Source organism: Limulus polyphemus, unplaced genomic scaffold (assembly GCF_000517525.1).
Source record: "Limulus polyphemus unplaced genomic scaffold, Limulus_polyphemus-2.1.2 Scaffold125, whole genome shotgun sequence".
Lineage (NCBI taxonomy): Eukaryota > Metazoa > Arthropoda > Merostomata > Xiphosura > Limulidae > Limulus > Limulus polyphemus.
In genome coordinates, this window is record NW_013665735.1 from 165,831 (window position 1) to 177,857 (window position 12,027).

The 12,027-nt window shown below is 30.7% G+C and overlaps 1 protein-coding gene across 3 annotated transcripts in view; it reads left to right on the forward strand.

The window, feature by feature from the left end:
• LOC106472980 (cullin-3-A-like) overlaps positions 1-10,285 on the forward strand; it is a 102,904-nt gene extending 92,619 nt beyond the window's left edge. For all 3 annotated transcript variants that reach the window (XM_013933654.2, XM_022402447.1, XM_022402452.1), the window contains exons 17-19: positions 5,033-5,102; positions 5,531-5,637; positions 9,528-10,285. In XM_013933654.2, coding sequence (XP_013789108.1) covers positions 5,033-5,102; positions 5,531-5,637; positions 9,528-9,552 — 202 coding nt within the window. In that variant the 3' untranslated portion in view covers positions 9,553-10,285. The remainder of the gene's footprint in view (positions 1-5,032; positions 5,103-5,530; positions 5,638-9,527) is intronic.
• The last annotated feature ends 1,742 nt before the right edge of the window (positions 10,286-12,027 follow it).

The window sequence follows — 12,027 nt, forward strand, 5'->3', positions numbered from 1 at the left end:
GTTAAACCTATGTACAAAAATTCCTTACACTATGGAGGTCATAGTTCTCTTCTTCATGTCAAAATTCCACTTAGGCCTATTCAACTGCTTTAGAATTCAGTTGACAAGCCAAATTATTTTTCTCTATTTCTGTCACCAGACTATCTGTGTATAGCTCACATACATTGTCGTTGAGTTACTGAAGTTGTATCCTGTACTTCAAAAATTGTCTGCTCCTTTTATGTATTTCCAAGAATCATCTGCCTTTTGTCAAAGGCCACTCAGGCTGGTTCAATTACTTTAGAACATTCTTTGACGAGACAGTTTATTCTCCTTATCTCTTATTGTTAATTTCACTCTAACATATCAACCGTTAGGCCTTTCACTCCCACAACGATTAACTTTGCATTTAACTTTTCTCTGACCGAACGTATCCTTCCTGTGACTTTACTCTCTTCTGCTCTTTTTTTTTTTTGTCTGCTTGCCACTGTTTATACATCTATCACATAGGCCTTCTAGAAATCTCTATGTCCTCGACATCAATGGATTGCATGTGTCATTCAATAGCCTGGACATCAATGAATTATAAACACAACATACGATTCTTACTGAGTTACATAACTAAACTTGTCATAACTATTGCCTTTAAAATAATTGCTTTTAATTCTCTTGTTATGAAAAAACTAAACAATCATGAACTATTCACTCACAAAATATATAAATCAATAATACCTATACTAAACTGTCTTTTATATCTGACAGGCATCAAAAGTCATTCTTTATGAACCCATGGCTACAGGAAGACTAATATATAGATACGTATCAGCTGTCCTTTGTAATTTGTTTTAACTCTAGTGTAACCTTTAATTATTTTTTTAAACAAATATATAATCTATTTTAGTTAAATGTTTAAGTTGGTTTGATGTAAATTCAATGTTATTGTTTCTACATATATTTAGACTTTTGATAACATATTAAATAATTTTCCAAAATAATATTAATTTCTAACAAAAAATAAAACGTTTATGGCTTACTCCAGCTGCTAGAAATTTTTTATGATATAACAGAATGTCTATGTAAAACATTTTATAAGTTTATATATCCATTTGTATTTACAATGTATCATTTGAACCTGCTTCTGTAATTATAATACTAAAGTAATTATTCCATGTTGAAATGTTTGTTTAACACTTTTCACTCAAGTTACCATCATTTTCCATTGAAACTAATCTTTACAGTTATGAATATATTGGATACATGTAACATTCTAATGAATTTTGATGTTTCTTTTCTTTGTATGTTATTAAACCTAAAACTAATATTGTATAGATTGTGAACATAGGTGATCTTATAATTGGCATGCCTCATTTTAATGCATTTCAGATAATGAAGTTGTCTTTATGCAGTTTTTCACTTTGAAACATGACTTGTCCAGCTGGAGATTTATCAGTCTTATTCATTAGTATAAAATTTTTAAATGTAACATAACAAAAGCTTTCTTATTATTAATACCCTTAATATGATTAGTTTCTGTTTTTTAAGCTCGGCTGTTGTTGCGAAGGGCCCAGAATTGTGATTACTCCTATATTAGGCTGTTAACTATATATATGTGATAGATCATTACCTCTGCCACCAAAGGTGATGGAGGTTATGTTTTCACCCCTGCGTGTGTGTTTGTCAGCAAGATTTCTCGAAAATGGCAGAATGGATTTGGATGATAGTTGGTATACATTTGGACTATTTCCCAACTTAGAAGTGATTAGGTTTTGTAGGGTCAAGGTCACAAAAATCCAAGAGGCCTAATGGTATTTCATTGGTTTGCTGACCCATGCTGTGCTGATGAGCCTTGAATAGGTGAAACTGCAGTCCACAGCAGAGGATACAGCCAATCAAAGAATGCATTAGGTCTCTACGTTGCAAATTCAATTTTCATTTTTCATCTCTGATGAAAAAGAAAACTTTAACACATATATAGATACAATTTTCGTATGTGTAAAATTAACACTGTGTCATATCTGCAGATTGGGTAAGCTCATGTTGGTAAAAAAAAATAACCCTTTGCAGAAATAGTTTTTTATTTCCTTTTTTGAGCAATGTCATTGGCGAAAAAAGACTAATATGGACAATTTAGCCTATTTTGAGCTTCAGTGGACCATTGGCTACTCCAAATCAATGGATCAAAATTTTCTGATGACTGCTTTGACAATTGTCTAACATTTTGCAATTCTAGTTCAAAATGTAACTTTTATTTTTCAAGTGTACAAGGTCTAGATGTTCAAAATGCTTAGCATGCTCATATTGTGGTAATGATGGATTATCAATTTCTGCTAAATTGAGTTGGAAACATGAGAAAAACAGCCAAAAAGTATAATGACAAGTACCAATAATGCAACAAATAATAAGAAGAAAATGACCACAGCCAAATTACATTGGGAATATTGTTAATATGAATGTTGAAGTTATATATGATGAAAATAGTGATATGGATTTTATTAATAATGAAGATTTGGCCTTATTTGAAGATAATAATAATGAAAAAGGAAATGAATACATCATGAAAGAATGCAAAAATGTATATGATGTCTGGGATGTTTTTGGAATAAATGCTTCTTTGACAAAAAACATACCACGTCAAAAATCACGTGAAAGTGAATCCTTTAATTCTGTTAATAAAGCAAATCGTATTATTACCTTCAACATTTCAGTACTAAAGAAAATATACTGTATTATCTTAGCCAATGATGCAGACCAATTATTGCTTAACATAGGCAAACAAATTATAAAAGACAGCAGAGAAACCAAAGAAATCATATCCAGTAACAAGTTAAAGAACAACGTAATTGAAATACATTCAAAACTTCTGCTGCATTCTGTCCAGTGAAGGGTGTTATTAGCTCAATTTTACACTTCACTACAAAGTGACAAAGTTTTCCATTTGTGTAAAATGAGTATCAAAACCTAATATATTACCTGATGTTTTAGCTTGATACAGTATATTGTAAATGCTTTCTAAATGAGGCTGTTTACAAATGCAGTGCTAGTTATCTAATTTAGCTAATATTTGTTGATATGTTAATCTATTTGTATCCATATCTTCATCTGTACATAATATTTTGCTCTAAAAACAGCTGTGAGATCTTTATTGGTAGTACTTTCATTTTGTATAATTTATGTAATCACATTCCAAGATTGAGTTTTGGTGATCCTACCCTTGGTATAAAATGTTACCCAATCTACCCTTATGACAAGTGTTAATAATATGGAATATATCATTACTTCCTGCTTCCATTTCTTGTGTGATAATTAAGGAAATCGTTTTTAAACTTCTTATGAAAATCATCTGTTAGAATTTATTCTTTTTAGTTTCACTTGCAGTTATATGCAGAATGTACAAAAGCTGGGGGAGCTCAACTCGCATTCTGTGACTCACATGCTCAAATCTCATCATTGAACATACTTTTCCTTTCAGCCATTGGTCATTACAATGTTATGGACAATCCCCCTATTTGATTAGAGTAACCCAAGAGCTGGTGGTGTGCTGTGTTGACTCGCTGCCTCCCCTCTAGTCTACCATTTCTAAATTATGGACAGCTTGTGCAGATAAGCCTAGAGTAGCTTTCTGTGGAATTCAACAAACAAAATGAAAGCCATACATTTTAGCCTTACCCTTTTAAGATTACTTGTGCTATTTGTGGCCTCTTCGTTCACTCTCACTCACATATTTGTAAGCATAAACAAGTGGTGAGGATTATTTTTGTGTGCTAGCTTGTTTTCCCTTATACTTATTTTTCAACTAACTGTTAAAAACGTTCCTGACATCAACTTACTGTCCTGTTTAATTTAATCAGTCATAATATTTTTTGTCTTTAAACCTAAATTGCTTTCTGCTATCTACTTTAAATCATTTATACATAGAATTTTGATAGAAAATACATTTTCCTATTGCATACAGTGAAGTTAATGTCTTTTTTTATCATTATCAAAGTTACTTCTTTTTTTATGTCTAAAAAGGTAGAAGCTTTTGTTTGTAATTATCTTTAATTCCTCCTATAGGTATCTTCTACTTGCAATGTTTGAAACTATTACATTTTGCATAAGTGTGTGTTTGCAATACAGCTACGTTCAAAAACATAATCAACTGTTTATGGATAAGTAAAGCAGACTGTCTTTGCAGGATACTACTGATTAGATTTTTCTTCATGCTAATGGTCTTTATCCAATTTGCATGATGTATCTTTTTGTTTGCATTAGAGTACCAATTTCCTCATTATTTTCCATTTGCAAATATTTAGTGTTTGAATTTAACCACTTGTATGATTTTGAAGCAGTGTGTACTTGGCAGTATTCTGGATTAACATTGGTCTTCCTGTTTATATCAAAAAGTATGACGAAAGAACAAAAGAGGGGTAGGTACATTATATGAAAAATATTTTGGAGCCTCACCACATCATTACTGTCTATGTTGCCATGTCCAGTCATGCTCTGTTTGATAACCATTCATCTTGCCAGTATCTCTGTTTCATAATTTCCATGGCAAAAGTTTTTGTTTTTTTTTGACTAAGGATGTCATGTCCAAAGCACACCACTCCTCCTCCTTTGTTTTTCATAATCCATCTAGTGCAATAGGATGACAATTTCCAGAACTTTTTTTTATCAGTCCAATAACACAGAAATCCATAGACATTGCATTTGCTTACTTCACTAGTATGCTTTTTTTTGTATGGTAGAGTATGAATACTTATTTCATTCTCCAACTGTATGAGGTATGTGATGTAAGACTGGAAGCTTTATCTTGGATAAATGTGAAAGATACATTTACTCCTTTTTTTTTTTTAGTTTGTATTAAGAAGAGAACTGTGTGTACATACATTTATATTAAAGTCTTAAGTTTCAATCCCTACATAAATAAGCCTAGCCTAATAGTACGATAAAAAGTACTCGTACTGCTGAGCTTTGATGTGGAGCAATACGAAAATTTATTTGAGACATTAACATTTCTAAAGTAGTTTTAAATGTATGTATGTGCGTAAAATCACTCCTTAATGAATATCACGATTGAAGCAGCTATAGTGAGAATAATGAAAGCCAGAAAGAGGTTACAACATAATGTTTTAGTAACAGAGGTAAGAGTTTATTTTTGATAGATCTCTATAGTGTAAATAACAGAGAAAGCAATTTAATTCCTGCCAAACAGAAAAATGTTTAAATAATTCTATTTATATTACATGGTATATATATTATCTTAAAGAAATGGAGGTTTTTGCAGTGCTGTTGACTGAGAATGAAGATATTTGATTGAATAACAATGGGAAAGTTTAGATCATTTATCAAAAATTCAGAGTTTTTAATTAGAATTAATGTATTTGTGTTTCATGTCTTTATGCAATGTACTTGTTAAAGAATTTTTTATTATTTAATTCTTTTAAGAAATACTGTATTTTTGGATGGGGACTTAAACATCACATGGTATTTATGTATTGATTTAGTATTTACTTGTTTGTCTAGGTTGTCCTTTTTTTTTTAATGAGCATATATTTATATGATTTTACAGGTCACTGAACAACTTAAGTCACGATTTTATCCCAGTCCAGTTGTAATTAAGAAGAGAATTGAAGGTTTGATAGAGAGAGAGTACTTAGCTAGAACACCTGAAGACAGGTATACTTAACGAGACTGTTTGTGTTCTTACCTAATTCCTATGTTTACATTTCATTTATCTACCACATTAGATACATGTATTTGTCACTGAAAAAATTTCTGAATTCCTTTTATTCCACTAAATATAAATTGATTTGATCAATCATCAAGTCTTTAATATTTAAAAAAAAATTAAATAGTCTTGTTTACATTTTCAAGAAAGATTTGTACTTCAGCTACAATCAATGGACCACTGTGTTAATGACTTACATCTGGTGACAAGGTGTTTAATTTATTTGCTACATCTGGTGTGCAACTAGTAATTGATCATGGATTAGTTTTTCCTCATTGGTATCATGCATTCCCTTGCTTTACCAATACAGTTCCAACACCACAGATATCCCATTTTTCGAAATACTAAAGTTTCATGCCTTTTGTACTCTTGAGCAAATTAACTTTGCCACAGTTTGCTTATATATATATATATTTTTATGGACAAATTAAAGAATTTCATATAATGAAACAAGTCTTTAGTGTGCATAATCAATATGAATTAAAAGTTCTGCTGTTGATAGGTTTGCACTGAAGTGAACTGAGCTTCAGTGGAAACTGGTTTTGGGCTGATGTTCAATACATAAAATGGATTTCATCATGTTATGTCAGCTGATAATATTATTTGAGATACTAGCATGGCAGATATTTCTTAAGGTGGAATTCAGGAATAGAGCTTGAAATGCAGTTACGGCCTAATGTGGTACAGTTATCCCTTGCCATTCACTGGGGATAGTTTCTAGAAATTGCCGTGAATGCTAAAACTTGGAATACCATTAGTAATAGAGGTAGCGGCAGCACAGGAACCAGGAAGAGGACTCGAAGACGTTACGTGAGAGGGTCTGCACAGAAACACCATGGTTGAACAAAGACTGAGAACATGTGGGATGCTGTGGTGTGTGACACGGGAGTGTGTGATGCGCAGTGCAGCACAATACAAGCCACACACTAGTTTTAGGGATATACTGCAGCTGTACCATGAATACAGGTAACTGAATGGTAAAATCGAGAATGACAAAGGATAACTGTAGTGAAGATTCATAATGTTGAATGTGGAGACAGTGTTTATCTCTCGGAAACCAACAACTTAAAATCTGATGGCTTTTTTGTCTAGAGATCCTGCCAATTTTGAACATTTTGCATCCTTCTTTTCATTTTTATGTTTTGGTAGGAACTCCAGATGAAATGCCCAGGAAAGAAAAAGAAAGTAGGAGGAGGATTTTTGTCTATTTTTCTTTTTTTTTTCCTTTTTAAATGCATCTGGTTTACAAATTATTTGCTCATTAATCATATTTTTTATGTTTTTTTTAATAACCACATTATGAGAAGACTTGTGGCTTAATTTACTACTTCTCATATTACTTTAAATATATTACTAGTAGATTTCCATCAGTATAATCAGATTATGTATTTGTTTTAGTTTATTGAATAGTTTGAAGCTAATTAATAAATTGAGCATCTGTTCTAATAGTAATGAACTATCTTGTCAATCTGGTGTAACATTGATGCTAGTGAATATTACAAATACAAGTTTTATTGGTAATATGGAAGTAGTTAGGCTGAATAACTAAATGATATGATCAGGTTTGCAGCTATAATAATGTCTTCAATAAAAAAAAGGCCCGGCATGGCCAGGTGGTTAGGGTGCTTGACTCACAATCTGAGGGTCGCGGGTTCGAATTCCCTCCCACCAAACATGCTTGCCCTTTTAGCCATGGGGGCATTATAATGTGATGGTCAATCCCATTATTCGTTGGTAAAAGAGTAGCCCAAGAGTTGGTGGTGGATGGTGATGACTAGCTGCCTTCCTTCTAGTCTTACAATGCTAAATTAGGGACGGCTAGTACAGATAGCCCTTGTGTAGCTTTGCTCGAAATTCAAAACAAACAATCAATAAAAAAAATAAATTTCTCTGTTTTGATAAACTTGAAAAATGTAAAGAGTGTAGAAACAATTATTGTTATAAATCAGAAATAAAAATATCCATCATGAAACTATAGTGCTGAGGCAAGATTTGGTGTTTTGACATTTTTGCTGTATTGTACATTATTCTAATCTATGCCTATGTTAGTCTTCTTTCCCTATATCTTCACACAGGTGTACTTACCTTGGCTATATATAGTGAATTCCAAGGGAATTTCCAAATTTTCTAGTGGTTATACATTGTGTTCACATGGCAATCACGTGACTACCACATATCTTTAAATGGGCAAGATAACGTGCATTCATAGAAGTTTTGGGTAAATCATAGTGCTTCTCTGACATTTAATGCTCTACTTCTGCAGCTGTATATCACTGTCTAGCTGTGATAAAGTTAAAAAAACAAAATTGGATTAACTATTATTTCACCTGTACAAGAGGTTTCTTTCCCTGTTATCACAGAAAAATCAAAACAGTAATGGTCAGAGAAGCCCTAAGATTTATGTCAGATACGTTTTGAATATTGAATGGATGTCTGTAAAGTATGTGCTGCATATACTTGCATCATGATGAATAAATTATGTAATTGAAAGTAGTGTGCCTAAAATACTTTTTAAGCAATTTTTGAGTGCTATAAAAAATTAATATGAGTCTTATTACATTATAAGTATTCAGGTTTCTACCATGAAATCATGAGCAACCAGTTTTATTGACTTTGAAACTATGAAGCAAAAACTGCAACATTTTAACAAAATATCCAAAACAAGTGTCTGCACAAGGAATAAAGAGTTCTACTTTAGTAAAAGGTTAAACAGTGGTGTTTTAGTAGGAGATATTGACTTTGATTTGTTTGATATATTTTATGATACAGATTTAAATAACTGGTCATGAAACAAAACATTAATTATTAGAATTTAGTAGTTTTTATTTTTTGTTTGAGTCAATAAATATAGTATTACATAATTTAATATGGATTTCAAACACTGTTAAAATTTACAGAGAATGTATTTTTGAAACTTAGAAGTGAATCTTAATATATGTTAATATTTTTAGAACATATAATGAACACTTAACATGCATCATGCTTTTGATTGTATTTGTAAACTGAGGAGAAAGTATGCTATGATAATTACTATACTGTGTGTCAAATGCAAGTTAGATTTAGCACTGAATATTTTATGGCAACAATTGAAATTTGTGTATAAAAATATTAAATATATGGAAATTTAGTTTTGAATAGTTTTAAACTTTTTCATTCATTGAAAATGTAAAGTATCTGTGTATTGAATTTGCGTGGTCTTTCATTGTAAATGAAATAATATAGCTGTTTCATTACAAGTTAGAGTCCTTAATTATGTGTGTATAAAAATAAAGAATGAACCATAAAAAGCAGTAATGGTAATACATAATGCTACTGCATGTTCTTACTTTTATTTTATGTGGAATTTAATACTGCAACAGTCATTGTATTTCTTGTTTTCACTGGAAAGTACTTCCATTTAACTGTTTGTAGTTTCAGGACTCTACAAATGATGAGACTGAATTTGTTTTTAAACTTACTGATGTGGTAGAATTGTGTATTCCACCAAAATAAAATTGCATTCATTGAGTTGAATACCAGATGTTAACTAAATACCTGAGTATGTTTAAGTCAGTTTATTTCTGAAAAATGCTTTAAAAATATCTAGTTAGGTTACAGATGTGATATTACAAAGTATATATATATATATATATATGTATGTGGACACATGTTCACATGTAAGTAATGATTCTTTGCAGGAATGATGTAGGAGCATTGTTTTTAAGTTGAAACAACAGATGGCTTTTTACATTTTACTATAATAAATCAATAAATCTTTTAATTTTTCTGTTACTTGTATGCAATAAGACCTGTAAATTTAGCATTTTGGTTTAATCTGTTCATTTATTTCTTTCTCTAGGAAAATGTACTCGTATGTTGCATGAAGAAATTGTTTCAACCAAGGAGGCAGTTAGAATTTTTTTCAAGAAATTAAGTTACCGTGGCAGTTAGGGTAGGGCCCACCTCCCAGTTACAGGTGAAGAATGATTGGTTAATATTATAGGTGTTGACATTGCCTCAGGATTCTTATAACTGAGCAACTGCCACGGCTCAGATTGAATCCAGTGAACTGTTGATGTATTGATTACTCAGAGACTCAGTTTTGGCCAGAATTCACTGACAGTGGCAATTGCTTTATGCAATATTGAACATTGGCCTGTTTAGCTGTTGTAATGTGACTGTTCTCCTACCAAATCCCATTGTAAAATAAAATAATTATGCTATTTGTTGTTAAGTTATGGTAGGATTTATTTCCTGTACAGAAGTGTGTGAAGCTCCATTAAAATGTTTGAAGTTCTCCATACCCAGCATTAAAAGTATAAAACAATCATTTGTGATCTGGGTATTCAGATCTTCATAGCAAAGTGAGAAAAAATAGAATTAAACAGATTTGTCTGTTAGCTCCAGTCTGCTTATGTATAAAAGTACAATAGTGAACTTAATCATATATGAATATGATTAAAACATTTTTTAACATGATTTACTCTTGTTATATCTGCAATATAAAAACAGTTTAATTATTGTAACTACTGCTACTATTTCCTTGTCCAAATTTTCATGCACAGCTTGTGATACACTGCAGAATAAGGCTGATGAAAAATGAAGAATTTAGTGATATATCTGGCTTCTTTGTGTCAATTGATTTTAGATGTTAATGATTTATTTTCATATAAACTATCTCATCATTATTTATTCTTACATCAGACCATTAAAATTAAAACATCCAAGATATTTTGCCAAAATTCAGTGTATCATGTGAGATAACATCTTCTCAAATTGCTGATGTACTTCTAAGGCTATTTTCTTTAAAAAAAACAAAAACAAATTTAAACACAGAAACACTCAATATTTGTTATGTTCATTTAATTGTATTTGAGAATTCACTTATAGGAAAAATTTATATTCTGTCTCTTTGTAAACCTCATATAATAACAACATGTAATGGAATAACTTTCTGCTTTTTCTATGTAAAAACATAAGTAATCATTTGCAGTATTATTTTATAGTTTTATGATCACATGGTAAAAAATATGGCTTGGTGTTTCAGTTACTTTTTTTATATATACTAATTAGAATTATTTTGTTACAATTTTATATTACTAGTCATTAAATAGGCCAATTAATATAAAAATTTCTTAACATTTATCTTCTATGAAGGAACAATATGATGATTCAGTGATGCAGGCAATTAAACCAATATATTATATACCAAAGATTTATGTAAATAGGTTAACACACGTTTTAAAGTTTTAACTTGGTATTTTAATTTTCGTGAACTATTAGATGGAAAAAATATTTTATTCATTTACGATGCAAACACTTATGTACTATGCTTCTTAAGCCACTGTTAAATTTAAATTATAGCAAAGTTCTTAAATGTATAGATTGCCACATAAAAGCAATTCACATGTAGCTACTATCCAGCTTCTTTCACCATAAAATGGGAAAACTTTATTATTAACTGAAAACATGTGCATTGGTCTTTAACACTGTGAAAGAACTGTGATATATATACTTAGAATACATAAGGAGACAATTTCCTCTTAGGCTTTCGTGAAGTAGCATTATGGAATTTTAATAATAGTTTATTGGTAGAAAAATACCAGGCAAACTTTACGTGATAATATATTCTGCATATCACGCTTAGTCAAACGAATGAAAAAGTCATTACAGTTTTGCAATAGCTCATTAAGCAGTTACTAAAATGAAGATGGGTTTCTTCAAACTAAGCTTTTGCATTATATACGAAAAATGGAAATCAACAAGATTATTCACCTGACATCCATATTTTTTTTTACAAAATAAACTGCTTTTAACTCAGTGTTGTTATTTAACTAATAACTTATTTAAAGGCAATGAATTATAAATCGCTATTACTATTAGTATAAAAACCACACTTTTCAGAAATGAGATATTTACAAAACTTCAAGTAAACAGTTTATTATAGATGATCATTCTACAATGTTTGAAAATGTTGCAAACAGATAAAACTGAATTAAACAACATTATGCAAAAAAATAATTTGTCATACCTTAATTTTTAAAATAACCTAGGCATTTAATTTGTATAACAAATTTAGCAAGATAAGAGGAAGTGATTGTATGTGATCAGACTAATGTGGAACATAACTGGGTTGTGTTACTACAAGTCACCCATACTTCTGTCAAAATGTACTTGATATCTATTTTGATATATTACCTTTGCATACTTGTTAAACTGTAGCCAGTATCTCATTGGGTTGTCTTAAAAACAATTACTCCCCATATATTTTGGCATAGTCACTAAAGTGTAGCTAATGAGAAATAGTATTACCCAGTGTATTCAGCAAAACGTCTAATATTTTAGCCATGTCTCTCTCT